At 33.5% G+C, this 27,117-nt stretch overlaps 1 protein-coding gene across 2 annotated transcripts in view; it reads left to right on the top strand.

Moving 5' to 3' along the window:
* The window catches only part of LOC149412835 (alpha-tocopherol transfer protein-like), a 65,328-nt gene extending 38,232 nt beyond the window's left edge, over positions 1–27,096 (top strand). For both annotated transcript variants that reach the window (XM_089644958.1, XM_089644957.1), the window contains exons 2-6: positions 14,962–15,281; positions 20,328–20,452; positions 20,584–20,680; positions 22,164–22,305; positions 26,557–27,096. In XM_089644958.1, coding sequence (XP_089501084.1) covers positions 14,980–15,281; positions 20,328–20,452; positions 20,584–20,680; positions 22,164–22,305; positions 26,557–26,805 — 915 coding nt within the window. In that variant the 5' untranslated portion in view covers positions 14,962–14,979 and the 3' untranslated portion in view covers positions 26,806–27,096. The remainder of the gene's footprint in view (positions 1–14,961; positions 15,282–20,327; positions 20,453–20,583; positions 20,681–22,163; positions 22,306–26,556) is intronic.
* Positions 27,097–27,117: the final 21 nt, after the last annotated feature.

Here is a 27,117-nt window from a genome sequence, read left to right as displayed (position 1 = left end):
GTCCATTATAAGTGTGTATCAATAATAACTCCTAGGTATTTTATTTGTTTTACCCTTTCGATGTGTTCGCATTGGCAATAGGATGATGTTTGTTTACAGTCATGCAAAAACAAGTTCAAGTTAGAAGGAGGTTGACCTCTTTGTGTAATACTATGTGAGATGTATTTTGACTGTGTTAACGGTAAGAGTATTTCTGTTTAGCCATTTTATGACAATTGACAAACTTTTTTCGGCTGTTGTGAATAAATCTTTCCATGTGGCTGCTTGACACAGAAGAACTGTATCATCAGCGAAGGTCACGATTTTACCATCAATTTCAATGTCACATAATTCGTTTATGTATATGAGGAATATTAGTGGGCCAAGTACACTCACCTGTGGGACTCCGTACGTGATTAAAAGTGATTCATTTGTCTTGTTTTGTTCTGTCAGACATGAAACTTTTCATTAATTCCAATTCTACTCCATTAATGCCAATGTTTTTTAGCTTCTTGAAAAGTTGTTTGTGCGAAATTGTATCGAAGGCTTTAGATAAGTCCAAATAGATTGAAATTACTTTTTTTGGCATCTAAATTATGTGTAATAAACTCGGTTACAGTGGCAATTGCGTTTTCTGTATTCCAATTTTTTTCTAAAGCCTTGTTGGTTAACTGAGAATATTTGCATGTTTTCCAGATAATGTTGCAGCTGTTCTTTTATTGCTTTTTCAAGAATTTTTGACAACGTGTTTAATATTGTAATGGGTCTGAAGTTGTTTACATTATTTTTAGGTCCTGATTTATGTATAGGAATAACCAGACCCTTTTTTAGGATGCTCGGAAAAATTCCTTCTTTCAGGCTAAGATTAATAACGTATGTTAGTGGAGTAAGTAGTTGTTGGCTTAGTGTTATTATTGTTTTAGAGTCTATTCCGTCAGGACCTGATGTTGTGTTATTCTTAAGTATTAATGTATTAATTTTAGTATTAATGTATTAATTTAGTATTAATGTATTAATTTTTTGGTGTCTTCCAGAGTTACTCTATGTAATTTGAATAGACTGTCACTATTTTTGTGTATGCACTGAGTCGGAATTTTTTGAGGTTCTTGACTATCGTTACTAGACGACTTTTGTTTTATATTTTCGGCTAGGCTAGCTCCGATATTTGTGTAATGTCTGTTTATGTAATTAAGGAAAAGTGTATTTTTGTGGAAGTCGACTTCTTCGTCGTTGATAAGTAATTTTTTTTATTTCATCATCATTGTTTTTTTGTGTATTTGTACTTTCCCTCAGAATAGACCATATGGATTTATTACAATATTTTATGTAACTATCCAAGTATGTATACAAAACATTTCAAGGACCTTCGCCTTGACAGCGCGTTGCCAGCGTGAGTTTTAGTTCGAGATGACAAAGATAACAGACAATAAAAATAATTTATAATATTTGTAGTTCTTATTCGAAGGATCCCATTAGCTTAGTTGGTAGTAGCAAGTTGAAGGTCCTGGATTCAAGTCGACCGTATATTTTCTGTTTCAGATTTTCGTTTAAAAACTGCTAATATAATCTTCAATAGTTAAATTATATATATATATATATATAGAATTGTTATTGAAAACATTAAATATCATAGAATGAATAGAAAACTAGAAGTGCCTACCCTATAAATTTGAATGGAAACAAATGTGCCACTAACCTAATTCCTTTTGGTTCTAGACCACTTCGCACGCGGTCTGTCTCTCTTTCACTTGCCTCAAATTATAGTATATCGCCATCCCATTTGAATTTCGTAAACTTGTGTTATTCTTTATTCTAAGTTAAATATAAATTGAAATAAAACAGTACGTTCTTTCCACTTGAAAAAATCCAATTAAATGAAATAATTTATAACATCTCGATAGCAAATAATTCATTCGATTGAAGTTTTAACATATTGATAACTTTATTTGAATGAATACATACTTGTGTACTACTTCAAAAGAATTAATTTTAGATACTAGATCAACTAGTATTTCATTCGAACAGATTAATTAGATTTATATCCCATGTTTTTTTTAATATATCCATTTCAATTTCACTTTTGTTTTCGAGAATTAAATAATGCATATATTTGAAGCGGAAATTAACCCACTTCCCGACATCCGATCGAGCTGTAACATATATATAGGCAGATAGACTCGTTGTAGGTGACAATGCATTCTGTCATTTTGGTGGCAATCACGCACACACACGCGGACCCACCCGCATTTATCTGAAATTGGATGACAGATTGAATTGATCCAATCAGGATTTGGCGCAGTGATTACCGCGGTTGGTTTCAGTCCCTGGGGAGGAAGGTTCAATCCTCATGCGAATCAAATCAAAAACAAAAAAAATCTTTGAAATTGGCTACTAGCTGGTCCAAGATATGGCGCAACTTGGTCGAAAATTATCACAGTAAAAAAAAACTTCGTTTTTTACCGGTTGATTTTTTACATCTCTTTTACCAAATAATTGTATTTTATTAAATAATTCGTTTGCTAATTTCATTTAATTGCGTTCTTAATACTATCATAACAAATAAAATCGAATTATTTTCTTCATCTCGAATACAGAATAATACGTAATAATCAATATTAACGAAATTTCACAATAAATTCATAGCTAATTTTCTTTACGATATCTTCAAAGGTATTTTTTGAAATATTCACCAAATTCAACACTCCAAACACTGGACAGAACTGGAAATTGTTTATAGTTCATTTCTTATAACATAACGCTTCATTTACAAGCAAAAGAGGAGAAAGACGAAGGGCAAATAGATAATATAATCAATCATCTGTTTGTACCTTCGTTGTTTAGAGGTTACTTAGATTATTCATCTAATGACGCGAAACCGCATAAAACCAGCCTGAACATAAGGTAATATTTAATAACTACGACAATAAATTATACTATAATAATTATTTACGAGATAGTGCGGAGAAGGGGTAGATATGGTTAGAATTGCTAATACTAGGATAATCCTTGGCAATCCTTTAATACCCGTTCAATGCTTCGGTGCCTTTCCGATAGAGTCGATAATGTTTGGCTAAGTCGGCAGTTAAATTAGCTAATAAAATATTTATCCATATAATGCCTAATTTCTGATGGGATATTTTGGATTACCGATATTTGCAATAGTAAAAACCACGATGAATAAACTATACCTACCACCAAATCGACATATTATTATTTTCTACTCGTGTAGATTTTGTGAATAATTTTTATTTTTTATTTAGCTACAAAATTTTATATCCAATACAAACCTATTCTATACTGCTATAATAATAAAATATAATACTCTATTACAAACATATAATATAAAACTCTATTATCTTTTTGTCTTTTTACATACATATATATATATATATATATATATATATATATATATATTTTTTTTTTTTTTTTTTTTTAAATACATACATTTCTTTTGGAACAAATATAATATGTGATTTACCCGCCTCGGAACAGACTTTGTCTAGTGAGGCGGGTAAAAGAAAAGAAAACAATGTAAACAACCATGAAATTAAATAAACGCCCGGGTTGCCGGCACTGAAACTGAAAAAAACATACTGATAGTTAATACACTACGCTACGAAATAACATTAAGACAAAACACACGAAAAGCTGCAAGACTTTTAGCTTCCTTAACATTTGCGAGGAGTTCATTGAACATTTTAAAACCTTTATAATAAATATTGTTTGGTGTTGACGATAAATTTGTCTTAAGAAGTCTAATATCGTTGCAGCTTCCCGTGGGATAGCCATGGACTGTACTATTAATATTAACACTTTTAAACATGTAATCTGATAACATTTTATTTTTAACTTACGTATAAATACTAGATAAAAAGTTGAAACCTATCTAAATACCTTTAGAAAATTTATATTTAATTAATAATTAATCTCTTCTTCAATAGTTATAAAATTATTTAATGGCGTCATTTTGATTATATATGAATGAAACACTCTGTTTACACCACTTTGAATTTATATTAATCTATATGTTTCTAAGCCAATTGCTTCTTCGACAGGATAATTAAAATTGACAAATTATTGGTTCATTTTAACTATCTCGAGGAAGAAGCCATTGGCTTTGAAACACGTAGATTAGTATTTATTTTATATAGACTAAACCTTGCCACACATTTAAAAGATTGAGTTGGCGTTACATTGTTTTTGTCCTAGTATATCTGCTACAGTACAATATAGACCTCACGACTTTGTTTTTAAATATTTCCATTTCTTTAAGTTGTGTTTTATTGCTCAATAAAATTACACTTAGGTGGAATGTTACAGTGTTGCTGTCGACAAATTTCCTTGTTTTCAAGTATAAATTTTTGCCCTTTATCCTACTTAAGAACTTATTTTGCAATTTTATTGGTTAACATTTCAAAGTTAGCGTTAATTTAAATTTGTTTTTTATTATAATGCCGAAGTATTTAATTTCTTCTACTTCTTCTATATTTTGACTATCTATGTTTAGAGTAATAACTTCGTTTAGTTTTTTAACACCTTGAATTTACTTTTAGTTACATATAATTTAAGTTTTTTTATATTTAACCATTTTGATATTTCGTGAAGTTAACTTGGTATTTTTGACGTTGCTTCTTCAAAATTATTTGCTTGAATGTTCAGAAGTGTTTCATCTGCAAAAATTTTAATTTTAGAATATTTTAACCACTTCGCTGTATCATTAATGTACATAATAAAAATGAGTGGTCCCAAAACAGATCCCTGAGGAACTCCAAGATTTACTTCTTACTAGTAACTTCCATAAGAGTAACGTTTTTAACAACATAAATGCCTTCTGCATATGTAAATACAATCAAAATGAAACCAAAATTTCTGATATCCTCTGGGGATTATTATTATTTTCAATTCTACGAACAAGATAAAAAGTTAGGAGTGATAATATTTAAAAAATTTCAGCAACCGCGCGGTTAGACATAATACCGTAATGAACGGTTTCCGGTTGCGTATCAAATTTGTAAAAAGCTCCGTAGCGGTGAAATATCCCTGCCACACAAAACTAATTTAATCGGTGTATGAGGATAGAAATAGGTAGGTAACTTCAAAACGAAAAAGCAATTTTTTTCGGAATTAAAAGCAAAAATCATAATAATATTAGTAAAAAATTTCTGACGCATACTATAAATTTATTTCGTTTAGGAAAACAAATATTATTTTTCAAACAAATAGATTTACGATTTAAATTGACCGGTAAACACGTTTTTTTTACTATAGTACATGTTCGAGGAACGAACAAGGGTTGGGATAGCCGTACTTTAAAGGGCTATTCAACACAGATAAAGCATGGATAAAGCCTATGGCTTATGACAAGCGAATGCGAAAACATAATTCGTAAGGTTAATTCACTATCAACTTACCGGGTGGCGAATGAAATCTGCATCTCGAGAATCATCTGTCAGAACTGGAACGGTGATCGTTGTACGGTAGCACTCGTTATTTTTAATGGGATTACGATAAAATACGTATTTAGGGATTATTCCGAGAAATAACCGACGATAGTATACACATTGGTTTTGACAGGACGAACGTTTTTTGTGCGATTGTCCGGCTCACGGCACTCCGTGGTTATAGCTGACGTGTGTGAATTTAAACTACACAGTTCAAATTCTGACCATACTATTGGTTAGCACAAGGCCTGTCAAAAGCAAACGGCGTGACGGAACAGTACAACCGCGCTAATAACTGAGCCAAATTCCGATTGGGTAGGACCGACATTTGTTTCGTTTATTAACTGCTGGAATGTCATCCAATTTCAGAGATATGCGTACATTTCCGCGTGTATATGCGCGATATCCTCTAAAAATTGGTACAATGCACTGTCATTGACATCGTATCTATCTAAAGAGTTTCAGCTTGATCAGAAGTCGGCAATTGGATTTATTTTCACCAAGATTTGTATTCATTCATTCACGAAGACAAAAGCGAAATTTAAATTACTAGCTAACCGAAGGTCGCGGGTTCAAAATCCCAGCGTGCGCAAGTAAATTTTATTTGATTAATTTGTGTAATTTAATAATTTATTTATTTGAAATAATACATAGTATACTTGCGGCACGTTCCAAGATGGGATATACTCTCGATATCGCCCTAGTGTAAAACCACCATTCAGAATATATAGGCTTCAGCTGTGTTTGGTGACCAAATCTGAATATCCAGATACTCCCCCACCTTCCTCTTTCATCTCCTTCCCCTCCACGCAACCCTTCAGCCTCACAACATACCCCAGTTGGGAATGCCAACATTTTTCCAAACATTTTTTTTTAATTCTTGCTCATGTCGACAGTGGTCACTTAGCCGATTAACTATCCAACCCCTCATATCAACCCTAGCAGTCCAATTCCTACTGATTTTCTATTGTTTTTAGAAGAAAAAAATCTTAAAAGGCACCGGAGACCAAAATTTTAATTTTAAGTCAAGTGTGTCCCTTAACAACACGTATGTAATAGCAAAGGTGGGTCAATTAAAGCTAAAACAATTAAAATACTAGTTTGGAAATTTGAAAAAATTATAGTTTAATTTTTATTTCATACTTTTCAATTGTTCAATATGGAAAGAGAAACTCCGGTGTATCCGGGCAGTAAGAATTTATAAAATTGTGATCAAACTCCGGTGGATCTGTAATCTATAATATTGTGGTCAAACTCTGGTGGATTCGGGTGGTAAGTTATCTGTAAAACTGTGATCAATCTCTAGTGGATCCGGGTAGTAAGTAGTAAGTAATCTATAATTGATAAATATTACAGCTTTTTGTTTTTCGAGAACAAAAACATTTATGCTACCAGGGCTATATATTGTTTGTTTTACGACGGCATCTTTGAGAAAAACACATAAAAATTTCCCTGCGAGCTTTTGAAAAATGTGGTTTTGTGGGTCCTACAAGGAACATAATGATATTACTTAAACATCCGATAAAACACAATAAAATATAAAAAACAATACTAAATTAGTAATTCAAACAAAAAAAATCATTTGGGAGTCCGGTATGGGTAACGCCACCCTTGGAACCATTTATTGGATAGTTTTACTTTACTAGTTTTTTTACATCTAATGACTTCGTAGTGAGGTTTAGGTTTTGGCGGCGGATGCTTTTTCCCACCCACTGTGTGATCGAGAGACACTGGTTGATGGAGACTCTTGACTTCTACATCCAGACTATCTCGACCCATCGCCCATCGGGAGGGATGGATTCATTCGTCCTTCAATCCTGGACACATTGATCCCCAGATTCCTATCCATCCCTCATACCTCCAAAAGACACAGCATGCCCAACAATAACAGACTCTCAGAGATATTTTTTCCTCGGGGCCTCCTGTGTGGATCTTATGTAAAAAAAATCAAATAAGATAACATTGTTCATGATTCACAGAACTGGGTTCGAGCGACCTAGTTTGGTGAAGACAGAAATAAAAGCAGTAAATTTGTCTATAAATAATTCTATTCCAACGATGATATCACTAAGAAATCCAGATTTAGTTCCCGAGATTGTTAGTGACTTGCAAATCACTCAGACTTCGATAAACACACTAAATAATAATATTGGTGTATGTTTATTTTACTCCGTTCTTTTCGACGTTTTCTTTTCCCCTTCTGTTTATTATTCTCGAAATAAACTTTTTTACACAGTCTATGCGAGCATCATTCTAACCTCCAAACAATCTCAAACATTGCTTTAACCACTGTTTCTTAAACTACATTTTACTGTTGTTAGTGTTTCTACATATATTGTTTTATTTAACGGCAATATAAAGTAAAGTAAAAAAGATACAATATTAAATAAAATAAATATATAAAGTGATGTAGTTTGTTCTCAGTCCTCTTCACTGGGTATTCCTGTTCCGAGGCGGACCGTAGGTTGTTGTATGTTTGTTGATCATGATTTCCTCATCTTCTAATTTGTTGGTTTCCACAAAATATAAAATAAATTAAGAAAAAAGTATTTATGTTTGTTGTCTGTAGGTTGCGTTGGGGTTACTTCAAAAATTTAATGATTTCCTCATCTTCATGTTTAGTTAGCCATAATTTGGGTCTTTTTTAAATGTTTCTACATCCATGGTGTTTTTAATTTCAATAGGAAGGGCATTATATAATTTTATAACATGGAAATAATGGTTTTTCTGGCCAAAAGATGTATTTAATTTTGGAATGTTTAGTACATTTGAGAATTTCGTCCTTGTAGTGTAGGTGTGTTGTTCAGCAAGGTACTCATATTTTTCTTTAAAATTGAGTATTGCATTTTTTTAGTACAGTTTTATAATGCTGAACACGTTAAATTTTTGTAAAAAATCTTTTGGTGGAGTACTAATGGGTTTCATCGTTTAGATTTCAATTTTTAACCTCACTGGGACTAGCCTGTATGGGGGTTAATCATTTTATAAAATAATACAAAACGATTTTTTTATTTAAATATTGAAGGCAATATTAGTGATTTCTAAACGAAAATCTGAAACAGAAAAATCAGAAAAGGAAACGGTCACATCTGGGACTCGAACCCAGGACCCTTGTCTTTCCGGGACAGTGCTCTACCAACTGAGCTAATGGGACCCTATTCCCCTCGGTCACTTTTAACTGTATCATACTTCGCACATAAAAAATAAAATAAAATTAGATAGGTTTATCTAAAAAGACGCTGTCTGGATTGCATTTAGTTCGGGTTGAATCTTGCGATCATACATAAAGATAGTTGCCAATAAAAATGTACGGTGAAAAAATGAAGACAATATTAGTAGTTCTTACTCAATAAAGTTATTCCGAAAAATAAAGATTTTTTTATTAATACATTTAGTTACAGAAATCACTTATTGTCCATCTCACTAGGTGCGAAACGCCTTTGTTGAGAAGGCGATTTACAGGGTGGTTGCTTACAAGGTGTTGTATTGTAAAATGACAGATAAAATAAAATCGTTTTTTTTAGATTATACAATTCAAGTATGAATATATAGACAGTAGGCATAAATAAAAATATGGTAAGAAATACTCCTGATGGATATGTTCGTGAAGGCTCGCCCCGCTATGCCCCGTGGCCCTGCTATGCCCCCCCCCCCCCCTCCCTAGTGCTTATTCGTTCTTCATACAAATTGGTATTTTTATATTGATGAAGCAGGATATTTTTTTAACATAATTTTTTCAGGTTAGGAACATTAAGGACGAGTTGTTTCGGAGAATTTGAACAATTCATCAAATTTCAACGTTCATTTTCGGGTTCTGTGGAAAACCTATTCAAGTTCTATTATTATATTATCATAGGCTAGTTGCTTGACAGAACTGAAATGATAACAGAATTTGGAAATATCTTTCTGACAGTTTGATAATGCCTTCAGAGGGCGAAACAGCTGTCACGCGTAATAATAATTACACAGCAGAACTTGTTTAAAAATAAACTGTTTTTATAAACCCAATAACAATACTATTGAATATATAAAAAATAAATAAATAAAATGGAGTTCTACAAATTAAACTTAATAACAATAAATAAAGTATTTTTCTGTTTTACACTCCGGCCTTCAACAGGTTCAGCTTCGTTCAGATCGGGAGTAAAAACATCCGACGGCGAGCCTTTTAACTTCTGACTCAAATGCTTGGCCACTTACACTTGACACAAGTTTAGTTATAGGCGCTAATTATTTTGAATTTAAAACAGGCGTGTTTGAATATCAACATGATGTAGTTACCTACTCAATTCCGTTTTAAATGGTTTTCTAACAGACAAATTTGTAAATAACTGTCATTTGTAGTATATTTATTAAAACTGAATTTCGAAAGCAGGGTTTTCCAATAAGAGGTGTTATTTTGATATTCAATCGTAAAAGATCAATGGTTTCGTTGCTTGTGTGGCACGTAGCGCCGTCTTGTTGAAAGTAAACGTTGTCCAGATCAATACCATCCAATTCCGGCCATAAAAAATCATTAATCATCTCTCGATAGCGCAATCCATTCACCGTAACTGTTGCTCCAGTCTCATTTTCGAAAAAGGAAGGTCCAATGACTCCGCCGGACTATAAACCGCACCAAACAGTCACACGTTGAGAATAGAGAGGCTTTTCAACAATAACTCTTGGGTTTTCTGAGCCCCAGATGCGACAATTTTGCTTGTTGACGAAGCCACCGAGGTGGAAATGGGCCTCATCACTCAAGATGATTTGCATTTGATTCACTCAAGTGAATTTTAATAATTTCAATGCATTGTTGAAACGTGTATCGTTCCATTTTTATTAATAACGTAGTTTCTACTTGTCAAATGTCAAAAAAAAATAGCTTTAAAAGTAACATTCACCGAAATAGTGGACTATTCAAAATAACACCTCTTATTGGAAAACCCTATAGTTATTTGAATAACCGGATTGTAGCTTACTTCGAATTTTTATCATTGCGTAAAAAATACCAGAATGCATACAAAACCGGCAAGGCGAAAAATGCTTTGCGAACGAAGCTCTATATTTTTTTTGTTGTAATTTTGTTTATTAAAAGTGCTTGCCCATTTTCCATTATTTACTAGTTGAGATTTATTATTTCGACGAAAGATCAAACAGAGTTCGTTTTCCGTAGACTGAATTTTCGCGCAAAAGTGAAATATTTATACTAACAATTGATTTATTCCGACTTCTGCCATGTATCATTATCGGTTAGTTTCGGCTGGCGTAAATTACTCAGAAATAGCAAAAAAAACAAGTAACTTGCATAAACAGTTATTATGAAGAAATCGTTTTCTTTCAATGAATAAATTTTTGATTAATTTTGCTTTGGAATCGTTTTTCTTGCCCACTCTGCAGTTGTGTTGTTGATTTGTGCTAATTTATCCTACATATTAATATTTAATATGCGCACTGAAACTAGCGTCAGCCGCATTTATAAAAGGTTCAATGTATCATACTTTTATATTAATTCTTCAATAAAAAAAATTCTCGTATAAGCCGATAATTGAAACGAATATTGTGAGTTGATATTATCAAATCAAACGCCCCGCAAAGATATCAAAGTAATTGGATAATTAATGCAAAAAATTACGTATTATGTATAAAAAAGAACTGTAATACTATTAAGCCCCCACATACCCAATTTTTACCGATTTATAACAAGTTTCTCGTTAACTCTTTAAGTTTTTAAGTTCCAAAAAAATATATGTTATTTTTGAAGATAATACCTTTGCATTTTTTATGCCGAAACGTTAATTATATTAAATTCCCGAGATATAAAAAAATCGCAAAGTAATGTCCGAAAATTATTAAAGACACGTTTTCTTCTGTTATTTAATACGATATAGGTATGGAAAATTGTATCTTTAAAAGCAACTAAAGTATTTGTCAAGAATTTTTTTGCTCTATTTAAAACGAGTCGTGTTTTACTATATTTTCACCATTTTCGCTTAATTATTATCGTTTTTTTTATATTAGCGCGCTCCCTCTAACATTTGTATTTACATATCTCCCTTTCAAGCCATCTTTGATCGCTTACTTCGTGGCCTTTAAAACTTCGCTAGTTTGCGTATAGCATTGGTTTTACATTGTAGCACTTTGATCTATATCATAGTAATTGAAAAGGTGAAAAGTTAACTCATCAAAATGACGATTAAACACACATTTTAAAACTGATAAAATGTCGTGAAAAGTGATGAAGGAAAACATGTTAGTTTTTTTCATCGTTTTTAGGACTTTATATCACTTCTTAAACGTGTGTTGAATCGTTGTTGTGTTGAGTTATCATAGAACCGTTTAGGGACTACGTGCCTCTCATCTCTCAAGTATTACCTTTGGATTTGTCCTTATTTATTTATTTATATTTTAAATACATATTTACAGAATAAAAAAATCCAATAACAAAGATACATTATACAAATACAAAATCATAATTGCCTAATTAGCGATTTAAATTTATTAATGCTCAAGTAGAAAATGTCGATGTCAGAGGCTAGTGAGTTTAGAAGGACTATCATTCTTCCGAGAGGCATTGCTAATGGTAAGTTAGTCCTACATCGTATATCCAGGAATAACTAACTAACAGCGAAACTCTCATTTTCCACATAAATTTGATAGCTTTTAGAAATTTTCATTTTAGAAGATTTTTTCATTGAATCGTCCTTAGTCCATAATTCTTAGAACTAAATCAAAATTTCATCTCATTCGGGTCGTAAAGCCCGAGAAAACTGTAGGTATGATTTTATCGTAAATTGGCAAAAGCAGTAAAAAAAGTGGTTAAATAAAAAATGCAATTGAAGTCAATAATTCAATCAAAATACAAAGGAATAAATTATAAAATATGTCAGTGTCATTACGCACGTTGGTAATGCATGCATTTTTATATTTTTTTCCACTTTGTACCAACTACTGTATAAATTATGTGGCCTCCAAATTATTTGAACTAAATGACTTCATTTGCTTCTTAATTGATTTACTTAACCTTTGTGTCAATCAACTTTTCGTTCATCCACGCTTACTTAATTTTGTGTTGACTTTGTTGGAAAGCATAACGTAAAATATGTAATATAACATTGGAAAACAAAACAATTGTCTGACAACGTAATCAATTATAGTGCTTCTAAGAATTAATTATACATCGGTGTATGTGCATAGCAATAATGAAAATCCATACAATAAAAAAGAAAAATGCCTTCCATATACATACTTTTGAATGGTCGCCACTGACTTAGAACCTTTTGGTTATAGCCCATTTAGCACGCGCTCTATCTCTCTTGCACTTGCTTAACATCGTATATCGCCATCTCATTTGAATTTCATAATGATGGTGAAAAACATCAATCTATTATTTATTTAATATCCACGGTATAAATAAACAATTATTTTATGTCACAGATAAATTTAAACAATAGTAGAAATAATTTAGTTTTTTGTAAATAACAATTACGTGTGGAATCTGATCGTAAAAAGTATTAGAAACAAATACATACAAAATATAATATTTAATTATTAGTAGAATTAGGTTAAATAAATATTGATTGAAAAGATATGATATTATAGTCTTCTTTACCTACCTTCCATGCAGTTAAATAGATCTACCACATCGACGTATCTATTACTAATTTCATGTAATCTAGCTACAAGCGAGTGTTTTAATTGCTCAGTCCTGGTATTGTTACATTTAAACCGGATTTTGGAACGAGTAGCTCTCGTAGGTATATGAAATTCAATGATAAGATTATGCAATGCGTGTATTTACTGAAAATATTCCATAATATATAAATAATTCGAGTAATTATTTTTGTAGTCATTGTAGCTGGATACAGAGGCATCTATGTGTTTTCTTCCTGTGATTAAATAGCGCAATGAATGATTATAGGTTATAATAAATGTAATTATTTAATTAGTATCAACAATACCCAGAGGTTTTACGATATCGAAGAAGAAATTAAGAAATTGATTGTTTTTTATTATACTTGTGTGATGTTATGCTGTGTGTAACTATTACCAGTGGCGTAGCTATAGCATTCACTTGGGGGGGTTAGGCTCTAAGGTGGTTTATATTCATAAAATAAAACGGAAAACTATATATTTTTTTTAGTTTTTACGCCTTTGCCATAAAGTTTGTCATAATACAGAGTGTCCAGGGGTAAAGTGCGCTAACTTCGGGGGGGGGGGGTTCTACATGATAGTACAAGTAAAAAAAGAAACACAAGTTTTTAGAAATTCCAACGTTTTAAGGTAGTTTTTAGGTTAAAAAGTTGAATTGTTTGTTTGGGAAAATAAATATTCTGGGGAATAATAATTTTGTGTGGGAAAAATAGCATTGGAATTTCTAAAAAAGTTATCTAATTTTTTTACTTATACCATCTTGTAGAATCACCTCCCGAAGTTAACGCACTTTACCCCCGGAAACCCTGTATATGTTATGTGGATATCTTCTTCTAATAAAATAACCCATTTAATTAGATGGGGAATTTTCAGTGGGTTTTTTGTTAGACAAAAAAATCCAATAGTATTAACGTAATAAAGATTTAAAATGTGAAATTTTTCATTTGCAACCAACATTCGTTTTTGATTGAATGTGGCGTTATTGACGTCACACTGGCCAATATGTGATGGTCTTACCAGCCAACAAGCACCGTTCCCTCTAATTTTTATCGTTGTGCATGCGGCCTGTCAACTTATCTGTGCAAGACATGAAAGGAAGAAAGAAGCTAGTGAGATATTGGAGATGGATGGCTATATTGGAGATTCTTCAAGATGTGTGCGAAAGATGAAAACATGTCTGCGGACAACTCGCGGCCGCACACCCCCACACCGCAGAGGAAACATTGCCAGCCAGTAGCATTTTCCATCTCATAATACGTTGTAGCCAGTTATAACAGTTTCTAAATGTGGGGTTTTATTTTGCTTTAAAATCAATAATTATTCTTCTTCTTTATGTGCCGTATCAGGTCCCCCGACGTTGGCGATCACTCTTGAAAATGTCTCTTTGTCTTGCGCTGCCCGGAATAGCTCCTCCACACTTCTAATGCCGGTCCACTCTCGTATATTTCGCAGCCAAGACATTTGTCTCCTACCAGGCCCTCTGCGACCCTCTATCTTGCCTTTCAATATTAACTGGAGCGAGTGATACTTCTCCCCTCGAAGTACATGACCCAGATATGAAATTTTCCTGATTTTTATTAATCTAAGCAGTTCTCTCTCTGCTCTAGCCCGCCTGAGAATTTCTGTGTTGGTGATCATGTCGGTCCATGGGACTTTGAGTATTCTCCGGTGAAGCCACATTTCAAAAGCCTCTAACCTGTTCATGGTATTTACTTTCAAGGTCCATGTTTCACAAAATAATTATTAATGAAAATATTACAATTACATACTTTCACTACGATGATCAGAATCAAAAAAATAAACTTTAAGTATTCCGCACATTTTGAATGATATTCATAGTTTGTGAAAATACCCCATTCTGTCCTCCATTCACATTTAAATAAACTTGACAAATATAATATCTTTACAGGTATTAAACAAAATCAAAATGGAGTATGACCTACCGTGGGACTACAAAGCAAGCCTAGCCAGCCTAGCCAGTGACCCGGACTTCAAAGTCGCGGACATCGCAGAGCTCCGCGCCTGGGTCGAGGGTGAGGACTCCAGCATTGTCATCCCTAAGGATGTCAGCGACAAGATGCTGCTCTGCTTCCACAGTGCCTGTGGGCTGGTCCTCGAGGACACCAAGAGGTGCATCAAGACGTACTACTCGATCAGGGACAAGGCGCCGGAACACTTTGATGACAGGGATTTCGCTGTTCCGCTGATGTTGGAGTCTAGTCAAGTACTGTAAGTAAGAACTAAGAACTCATTCATTTTTCTTTGATTGAGAGCAGGACTCCAGAGTCGCCCCGTGGAAGATGCTGCTCTGCTTTTGCCCTAAGACATCGAGATGTGTATTAAGACGTACTGCTCCTCCAGGTACAAGGCGCCGGAACAATTTGATGACAGGGATTTCGCTGTTACGCTGATGTTAGAGTCTAGTCAAGTACTGTAATTGGAGATTCATTCCTTTCTATAACAGAAGATGGTGGCGTCTGGAAACAGGCGCCCTTTTTAAACAAAATAAAAACAACTGGTCTGTAAGTTTTTAGATTCTCACGGCCAAAAGCATTTTTGTTGTTTGTTTTTGGGGTGTTATGCCGTGTTGCGCTAACTCCTTCTTTAGCCGACGTTTCGGACAGCGTTGCAGTGTCCATCATCAGGGCAGATCCGGTAGATCCGAAGATGTGTGATCCCTGATGATGGACACTGCAACGCTGTCCGAAACGTCGGCTAAAGAAGGAGTTAGCGCAACACGGCATAACACCCCAAAAACAAACAACAACAAAAAAACTGGTCTGTACTACACGCAAAGCTGTCGCTGTCATTTGTATTCAAGAAGGTACCTACTACCAATCAATTCTGTGAATTAGATAGGTAACTTTTTTTTGTTTTGCACCAATAAATAGGTAGCTATTTCACAGGGCCCGCCCCGAGCCAAACGGTGCCTGGCTCTAGTAAAAACCTCACGGGCGCTGTATTAGCCCTCCTGCCCATTGTTATCATACAGTGCCGCCTTACGCAATAAAAACAAAATTTTAGTCGTAGGAACCAATGACTCGAGTAAGATTAAAGTAATACCCAAACAAAAATTTATTATCGTTTCACGCTTAGATCCCGACACGACGACGGAGGAAGTCATTTCCCATGTCAAAACGAATACAGCTCTCAGCTGTAATGCTGAAAAGTTTATGGCGTTTTCTAAAGAATACTCATCCTTTAAAATAGGAGTCGACGAGCAGAACATAGATTTACTACTAAATGAAAAACTATGGCCCCGAGGAGTGGTTGTCCGTCATTTTAGATATTATAATAAACGCATTTCAGGTCAAGAAAACGCGAAAAAGCCGACCGAATCAAAATGACTGCTACTATACCAGAACGTGCGAGGACTCAGGTCTAAGATGAATCAATTTCTAGAAAATGTTCTTAACCAAGAACATAAATTCATCGTGATTACGGAGTCTTGGCTAAACGATTCGATATTTAACGCGCAAATTTTCGACAGCAGATACACAGTTTTCCGAAAAGACAGAAGCACTCAACAAACACGAGGTGGTGGACTACTGCTCGCTTTACTAAACGAAGAAAACATGCGAGCCGAACGACTTTCCCATCTGGAAACGGGAGACGAAAATTTATGGGTCAAAGTCACAATTCAAGGCTTATGTTTATTTATTTGTTCTGTTTATATCCCACCCAGTTCAAAAACGCATATTTACACGACTTTTTTCGAAACTTTAATTAGTAACTTAACTTACCTTGTTGATAAAAAAATCTTAGTGATTGGTGATTTTAACATTAATTCTTCACAAAATCCACGTGCAGTGAACACTGAGCTTTTATATGTTATGGAACTTTTTCAATTGAAGCAGTTTAATACAGTACTTAACTCATGTAATCGTACTTTGGATCTAGTATTAAGTAACTTTAGTATGTTTACAAAAAATCCGATTTCTGTCTTGTTCAAGAAGATAATTATCACCCGACACTTGTGTCAGAAATTAGTCTTGATCATGACAGACCGTTGAAAAGTCGTTGTTTACATTCAGAAAATAACTTTCGTGGTTGGAATTTCCGCAAAGGAGACTTTGAGAAGCTGTACAGCCAATTGCGTGACCACAATTGGCTGGCTATCTTGGAGATCTCCGATGTTGACGAAGCAGTTAAGTACTTCTACGATACCCTATACGCGTATTTTGACAAATGTTTTCTAAGAAAAAAAGCGCCGCGAAATGAAAACTATCCTAGATGGTTTTCGCGTGAGATTATCGGGGACATAAAGACGAAGCTTGTATACCATCGACGGTGGAAACGATCAGGTTTGGATAGTGAACACGAGTTATTCAAATCCTATCGTACAAAAATTAAACATAGCATTTCAATAGCACACAAAAAATATATTGTGGAGGTAGAGAATAATGTTAAACACGATCCTAAGTCATTTTGGAAATATGTTTCTGACAAAAAAAATGACAGAGGCCTCTTAAATCATATTATTCTGAATGATTGTACTTACAAAGGAACTGACGTACCGGAAGCTTTCGCAAAATATTTCCAATCTGTCTATAATCCAGAAATAGCTGATTTTGATTCTTACGTACCAGGACAGATTGGATTGACAAAAGCTCAAAACATAGCTATAGAAAACGTTAATAACATGGATTTCAGTTTAGCAATAAGAAAATTGAAACCAAAAACATCATTTGGCCCTGATTTCATTCCACCCTTCGTCATTAAGGGTTGTTCTGAACCACTGTCTAATCCACTTCTACATATATTTAATCTTACGATTAAAAACGGAATTTTTCCTAAACTGTGGAAGCTGTCAAAAGTTACCCCTCTACATAAAGATGGTGACAAGTGTCAGGCAACCAATTACCGTCCTATAGCAATTCTTTCCGCACCTGCCAAGTTATTCGAAATAATTATTCATAAATATGTATATGCCAAGGTTGAACCATTCTTGATCGAACAACAACACGGATTTCGACGTGGCCGATCAACCACTACAAACTTGATGGCATATACTGATTACGTGGCGAGAGCGCTCGATAATAATGAGCAAGTTGACACGTCATACCATGACTTTGCGAAAGCTTTCGATAAGGTTGATCACTTAGTGCTCTTAAGTAGGCTTGAAGAAATTGGTTTTTCCGAAAACTTAATTAAACTCTTTGCTAACTATTTAAAAGAAAGGGAACAATTCGTTTCCTATGGTGGTTTTAACTCTAACGCGTATCCTACAAACTCTGGTGTGCCGCAGGGTTCCAATTTAGGACCCTTATTGTTTCTAATTTTTATAAATAATATTCGGGGAAAAATCAAATTCGTCCGTTTTTTACTTTTTGCAGATGATATTAAACTGTTCTTAAGAATAAGATCATTAGAAGACTGTAAAAAGCTCCAGGAAGATATAAATGCAATTATTGACTGGAGTATTGACAGCAAACTCGGTTTCAACTTCCAAAAATGCTCAGTTATGTGTTTTACGAGGTCACAAAAGATCGTATATTTTAATTACAAAATGAAAGATACATCACTAAAGCATACGGCGACTTATAAGGACTTAGGAATTGTGTATGACGCTCGCTTAACATTTCACGCTCACATTGAAAAGATCTGTAAATCAGCTACAAGAATGTTAGGTTTTGTCATACACAATTCAAAGGAACTGACAAACCTTGCAGTCATTAGGCTGCTTTACTTTAGCTTAGTGCGTAGCATTCTCGAGAGTGGATCTCAGGTATGGGGGCCAGAGGACACTGTCTATGTACTAATGGTCGAGAAAATTCAAAAGAAATTTTTACGATACCTCTATATGAGAGAGTTTGGTTTTTACCCATGGCTGTTTCCAACAGCATTTATCTCGGGAATGCTGAATATCTGCAGCCTTAGTTCCAGACGGGACGTCGCATTATTGATGATGGCTTACAAGCTTCTGAATGGTTTAGTATCAATTCCAGACATTCTGTCAAAAATAGGACTTTATGTCCCGGATAATTTCACGAGAGGCCGCCAACACAGGCTTTTAATTCTTCCCAGGTCCAGAACTAACTTACCAATGGTGATGCCCCTGGGAAGACTCACTAGGTTAATTAACTCCCTTCCAGCTAACTTGGATATTTTCCATATGTCCTACAACGACTTTAAGCGCGAAATATTGTATTTGTTTTAACTGTATACTTATGTATAATTTTTTTTTTCCATATTTTGTTTACCGCTTTTGCATATGTTTTAACTGTATACTTATGTATAAAATTTTCTTCAATAATTTGTTTACCGCTTTTGCAATGTATTGGTTTTTGTACTGTTTTTGCAAATAAATAAAATAAATAAATAAATAAATAAATTAGGTGTTAAGTTAGACGAGCGTACATACAAAACATAAAATGTCCGTTTGCAAACACAAGCTTTGGACAAATACACCACAATCTTACACTCGACACAAAAAAGGGAAACAAAAAACATTCCACAATCAAAATTAACAAAGGCAAGAACAAAAAAGCAGTACTACAAAAAAAAAATCATAAAAGTCAAAAAATATACCTTAATTTCTTTATTCTACACATATTTTACACAACCGGACCAATAATTATTTTATTTTTTATCCCTTAACTTAACTTTATTTTATTTTATTTCTTTTATTTTAATCCTTTTCATTCATTTCTTAATATTTCATTTAAATTTGTTTAATTTAACATAATTTCAACTCAGTCCATTTAATTTACATACATAATTTGTTCCATAAAATTGTGAAATGGCGGTCTTAGCACGGGTAAAGCACCCAGTGAGGCTCATATTACCAAACAATATTTTATTTACTAACAAAACACTTTTAATGTATCAATAAAAATAAAAATGTGCCTTGGCTGCTTAGCTCCTAGGCGTTGGTATGTCGGCCTTTTCCAATTGCGTCTGCGGAAGACCGGCCGTGCATAATTCACCACAACCCAAAATATTTATTTTATAATATCATTAGTAAATGTGTACCTAAGATACTAATATCATCAGTAAGTGGGTACCTAAGATGCTAATATCATCAGTAAGCGGATACCTAAGATACTAATATCATCAGTAAGTGGGTACCTAAGATACTAATATCATCAATAAGTGGGTACCTAAGATACTAATATGATCAGTAAGTGGGTACCCAAGATACGAATATCATCAATAAGTGGGTACCTAAGATACTAATATCATCAATAAGTGGGTACCTAAGATACTAATATCATCAGTAAGTGGGTAACTACCTAAGATACTTAAATAAGAAATTATGTGATTTATTTTCAGAGAGTGCGCCGTTTTACCTGAAAAGACTCCTGAGGGATACCCCATCATCTACCACGGACTCTTCGATCATTCTCCTGAAAAGTACCATTTCAACCATGCCGTCAAATGCCTGCTGATGACTACAGGTAAACAACAACAATAAAAGAATGTACCTACATACCTACTAATAAACAAAAGGATTCCAAATTAAATGATACCCCTAAATTATTAAGAATTTCATTTAAGTAATAACGATACATTAATTTTCTTTTCACAGATAAGTGCGTTTACGAGCATGGGCCAGTTAAGGGGGTTGTCTTCCTATTCGACATGAGGGGAGTGAAACTGGGACACTTGACTCGCGTTAACTTGAGGTAAATATTATACATTTATGTATTATCTTACATTCTTCTGATATGAATCGAAGGTTGCTGGTCATTCAACTGTAAAATGAAGCATAAAACAAAACAAACAAAAAAATGATTTAAAAAAAGTGTTGTAATGGGCTTAAATTTAATTTGCAATCGATTGATTTACGCTGGAACACTAATTTGCCGAATATAAATTGAAAATTTCGGCCCGTAAAACGCATTTTTAAACGATTTTATATTTGCGGTGTATGTTGGTCAAGGTTATTTTTTCATAAACGTCATTAACTCAAAAAAAATTGTCAAAGTTGCCTCTGAATTCATGAAAGTTTGAATTTTTAAATGGTCTACATTTTATAATTTAAACACAAATTAATAATGTAGCACATATTCGTCCTAGACATCCTTTGAATAAATAAATAATTATCAATTTGGTTGAGTATTTTGGCCGGAAATCCAAAATTAAATTTTGTATGAAAAGGGCAGCCCAGCTGTTCCTCTTAAGATTTAAGATTCTATTTTAATAATAATTGGATAATTAGCATGGTCAAGTGATATTTGTAAAATCCAATCAGATCCAAATATTGTTCGGTAGGTACCTAGTATTAGTAATAGTATTCTCCCTGTAGAGTAGGCAAAACTCTATGATTCAAAGAGTAGAATACAAAAGCCTATACAATTTTGTGTACCTACTTGCATCAATTTATCGGTAAAATTATGATATTATTTTTCAGGAAATAGCAAACTTGAAAAATATTAAAATACTACCCTATTTACACTACGTAGTATTTAGAAGTGTTACAATCAATTACATACTAATTTCGGTTATAGGTGTATGGGTGCATTTGTACATGGGTGAATGAGTAAAGTGAAATTGTATTACTGCGTAATCCGTAAAATTATTCAATAAATTTTTAATTTTCAAAATCATACGAGACAAGCGATAATGTAGGTACCATTTTTTTGTAATTTAATTATTTAATCATTATTTTACCACGAATTGTGAATGTAAAAAATTTATTAAGTATATTTCTTTATTTGAAATGTGTTTCTTTTGTTTAAATATTTGACAGAACTAAATGTGTTAAAAATGCTAGATCCAAATCTGGAACACTAACGATTTTTAAAGTTTACTAACGGAATTCATTCGAAAGGTGTTAATTTATGGTCGTCTCTTAAATTACTTGTCAACAAAAAAAAATATCATAATGGTAATGATATTGAGGCAAAGATTAAATACTTACACATTTATTAAATACTTCCGTCATTTTTTATGAGATCGCGATAGTCATATTATAAAATTTAACGAAGATATTCTATTCATTTCGAAGTGTCAATTCGTTTTATCGATTTCAATAAATTATTTTAATTTGTCGATAAAATAATATTTGGTGAGAGAAATCGACATTTCGAAAATTCAGATTGTTTTCCAATATTTCGAGATTTTTGATTTTTATTTTAAAATGTGACTCAATTTTACTTTTTCCAGTTCCTTGGGCAAGTTCTTCACCTACATCCAAGAAGGTATGCCCTTGAGCATAAAGAAAATCTACGTCATGAACTCGGTGCCATTCTTTGACAAAGTCATGATGCTGATAAAACCCTTCATGAAAAAGGAGCTCATTTCACTGGTAAAGTATAATTCAAAACTTAATTTTAACATTGTTTTACAATACACTATGTACATCTTAATAAAATTTTAGTAGGTAGGTAGGTACACACTCGATATTTAAATGTTTTCGATTTTTTAAGTGTTTTGTACGAAAGATGTTTGTTTGAGAAAAGTCGGTTGTGATTAGTAGCTTTTCGGCGGGAAAACAGATTTTAGGAGGGAGAGTGAGTTTATTTCAAAGCTCACGATAGAAATTAAAACTGAAAATAGTTGCGTTGATCTTGAAAATGAAGAAAAAAAACTGAGCAAATTTCATTGTGCCTGTCGAGAGTTTTGTTGAGAAAACCAACAATTTTTTTTCTTTTTCACGAAACTTTGACAAATAGCAAACTATAAATTAGATAATAGATTCATAAAAATCAAATAAATTATATGGCATATGTACAATGTACATTACACATGTACCACCGCCCCGAAAACAGGCTTATCTATCTTGCCATAGCTCATATCAGAGAACAACTTGATAGACGTAAATATATCTCAAGCCAAGCTTAAAATGCAACTGATATACTGGCCCATTTTATATTCGCTATGAGAGAGATTTACGTTCGCCAGTGAGAGCCCTGGTACAATAAGCCTAGCTATACCAATACTAAAATAATGATTTTTTTTTATTTTTATAGTGAATACCTCACAAGAGTCCCAACTGCTCCCGTCTGGAGCCAGTGAGACTATGGCATCCCCAATTGGGGGATGTTGTGAGGCTGAAGGTAAGTGGGGAAGGGAAAGAGGAAGGTGGGGATGTACCTGGCTATTCAGATCTAGTCACTAAACACGGCTAAAGCCATTTGGAGCAACGTTTCAATTCTGAATGGTGGTCTTACACCAGGGCGATACTGGTAGTATCTTCCACTCTGGAACGTGCCGCAAATATACTATATATTATTTTTAATTTTTAATTAATTAATTGTGAAATAACACAAATTAATCAAATAAAATTTATTTGCGCACGCCGGGTTCGAACCCGCGACCTTCGGAATGGCAGTCCAATGCGTTACCACTGGACTATGCCGGCCGTCATTTACAGGTCCATAGCCAGATAGCTACGTTAGTTTATGAAAACATTGGAAATCCCACATGTAATATATCGTAAACACAAACCATTCCAGACAAACTATGTTTCTTCACATCAGCCTTTAACAAATCACTCACAGGTTGAATAAAATCAGAGATGTGCTTTATTTCAAATAAATCCATTTCAAATGGAAATGCAAAATGCAAAATGGGTATTTTCCATATTGCATTTTAAATGCTTTTCTAAAAACCATTTTGCATTTTAAATGCTTTTCTCAATGCATTTTCCATTTTAAATGCTTTTTTGCAACATTCCTCCTACTATCTCCACTCATTTTTTTTTCATAAGCCCCAAATCAGTCGATCCTCAACCTCGCTATGAGAGATAATTTACATGTTTCAAGTTGCTCCCTGGTAGAAGCCCTGGCAATCGAGTGATACCATTACAAAAAATACTGATTCAAATACTGAACATGGGGCCATGACGTTGTAATATTTAATGTTAGATAGCAGTTTCTATGTTTTTACGTTGGCAACATTTATCCCGCGCAAATTTTTTGTGGTTCATAATCTGTAGTCGTTGCATTTTTTGATTTACCATAATGTAATATGTTTGTTCTATATTGATGTCCATTATTAAATGACAAAACTGTTTAAAAATTGTATAATTATTTTAATTGTTTGACCTGAGAAACCATTTTGCATTTTCAATGCATTTTGAAAATAGGTATTTTGCATTTTGCATTTTCAAATGGAAAAGTTTTAACCCATTTCCATTTTGCATTTCAAATGGTTTTGGGTACCCATTTTGCACATCTCTGAATAAAATGCATGATTACACAAATCCTAATCCTCAAAATTCTCCAGATTTCTTTTGTTTCCAAAAAACTTCCTTTCTTCCTTTGAAATTCAAGTCGCTCAAATCTAGGTACTTCTACCCAGACATACCATTACTTGTAGGGCATTCATACGTCCGGCGAAAGAACGAATCCAATGAATGTGATTCCGAAGGCTTTTGTCTCCATGGACCTAAAAAGCCCTGGACAGAGCATTAGTGCGATTTTATATGAATAGCATTGAAGCCAAATTTATGGTGAGGGGATATTGCCTGGCAGCCATCTTGTACGATAATATTTTGAAATGATTTAACATACCAAAGTGGTTCATAGTGAAAGATTAAAATTTTTTTTTGGAATAACTTAATGAGCAAAACCTCAAATAGTAATTTTTAATTATCAGAAAAATCCGAAAAAGATACGGTCACATCTAGGACTTGAACCCAGGACTCTTGCCTTGCCGGGACACCGCTCTACCAACTGAGATAATGGGATCCTATCTCCTTCTGTCATATTTAACTTTGTCATACTTCGAATAAGAACTACCAACATTTTCTTCATTTTCTCACCGCACATTTTTATTGGCTGCTATCTTTATGTATGATCGCAAGATTCATCCCGAACTTAATGCAATCTAGACAGTGTCTTAGATAAATATTTCTTATTTTTATTTTAAAGTGCGACATCTATTGACTTTTTCTGCAAGTCTAGGATAAATATTTTATTTTTGGAATAACTTAATGAGTAAATCCTCAAATTGTAGTATTTAATTATTGAAGATAATATTAGCGATTCCTACACTAATATTGTAAGCAATAATTAAATTTAAAAAAATATATTTTTGCGTTGTTAATGCAGTTATAACGGCTTATGATATTTGTTGTTTTTTTTTTAATTTCATTTGATTTGATGAGACAAGAATAAGAATGAAGGGATATGAAATTAAGTGGGTTTCACCATTTTTCATACATCTTACCCTTCACCCTTCTAATTATTCTCAAATAGCACCGTTACATAGCTTTTAAGGTCCACATTAAATATAATAGAACGAATCCAGATTCACTCTCACTCGTTTCGAACTGTGGGTGAACCCCCCTCTACCACCCTGCCTCACCCTACCTATTCCCCCTTCTAACTATTTGTAATTCTGTTACATGGTTCCAGAGATGTGCTTTATTTCAAATAAATCACCAGGGCGATACTGGTAGTATCTTCCACTCTGGAACGTGCCGCAAATATACTATATATTATTTTTAATTTTTAATTAATTAATTGTGAAATAACACAAATTAATCAAATAAAATTTATTTGCGCACGCCGGGTTCGAACCCGCGACCTTCGGAATGGCAGTCCAATGCGTTACCACTGGACTATGCCGGCCGTCATTTACAGGTCCATAGCCATTGGAAATCCCACATGTAATATATCGTAAACACAAACCATTCCAGACAAACTATGTTTCTTCACATCAGCCTTTAACAAATCACTCACAGGTTGAATAAAATCAGAGATGTGCTTTATTTCAAATAAATCCATTTCAAATGGAAATGCAAAATGCAAAATGGGTATTTTCCATTTTGCATTTCAAATGCTTTTCTAAAAACCATTTTGCATTTTGCATTTTAAATGCTTTTCCAAAAACCATTTTGCATTTTAAATGCTTTTCTAAAAACCATTTTGCATTTTAAATGCTTTTCTCAATGCTTTTTCCATTTTAAATGCTTTTCTCAATGCATTTTCCATTTTAAATGCTTTTTTGCAACATTCTTCCTACTATCTCCACTCATCTTTTTTTCATAAGCCCCAAATATCAGTTGGTCCTCAACCTCGCTATGAGAGATAATTTCCATTTGTCAAGTTGCTACCTGGTAGGAGCCCCGGCAATTGAGTGATACCATTACAAAAAATACTGAACATGGGGCCATGACGCTGTAATATTAAATGTTAGATAGCAGTTTCTATGTTTTTACGTTGGCAACATTAGTCCCGTGCAAATATTTTTTATTTTTTTCATAATCTGTAGTCGTGGTGTTTTTGGATTTACCATCATGTAATATGTTTGTTCTACATTGACAAAATTTTAAATGACAAAATTGTTTAAAAATTCTATAATTATTTTAATTGTTTGACCTGAGAAACCATTTTGCATTTTCAATGCATTTTGAAAATAGGTATTTTGCATTTTGCATTTGAAATGCTTTTCTAAAACCCATTTTGCATTTTGCATTTTCAAATGGAAAAGTTTTGACCCATTTCCATTTTGCATTTCAAATGGTTTTGGGTACCCATTTTGCACATCTCTGCATGGTTCTAACTTTGTTATAATTTTTTTTCGAAAAATGTGGTTTTTTTCTTTTCAGCTGAGCCTTTTCCCACCAAACACAGACTACGAGGTATTCCATAGAGACTTCCTGCCAAAGAACACCCTTCCACCCCATTACGGGGGGGACCTGCCCGACATATCCACACTCAGCAAAAAGAATGTTGAAAAACTGATCTCAATGAAGCCATACTTCGATGCTGAAGAAAAACACAGATACGCTTTCTCAAAGAAATCCAAAAAGAGAGCAAAGGTTGAAACCAACTTCCGAGAGCTCAGTATTGATTGAGTAAAAATGTGTATTAGTATAAGTTTAGTGTATTTTTATACTTTTTGGGAATAAATTATTTTGTAATGTATCTATTTTATTGCTTGTAAAAGCCCTGTATAAAAAAGCTCTTTCTGCCAAATTTTAATATTATATAATTTAATGCACTGCATATTATTTATGCAGGTAAACCGCCAATTAGGTTTTCAATATGCATAATCTTGGGAAATAAAATTAATCAAATACTGACTGCAGATGATAAAATAATATCATGTCTTATATCTAGATATAAAACTCTAGAGTTCTAGCAAATAGGGCTAATATAAATAAACA

The sequence above is a fragment of the Hesperophylax consimilis genome, chromosome 22 (assembly GCF_061612785.1).
Source record: "Hesperophylax consimilis isolate HC1 chromosome 22, BYU_Hcon_1.0, whole genome shotgun sequence".
Taxonomy (NCBI): Eukaryota; Metazoa; Arthropoda; class Insecta; order Trichoptera; family Limnephilidae; genus Hesperophylax; species Hesperophylax consimilis.
The sequence above is the reverse complement of the archived record's forward strand: the minus strand, read 5'-3'. Positions and strand labels throughout refer to the sequence as shown.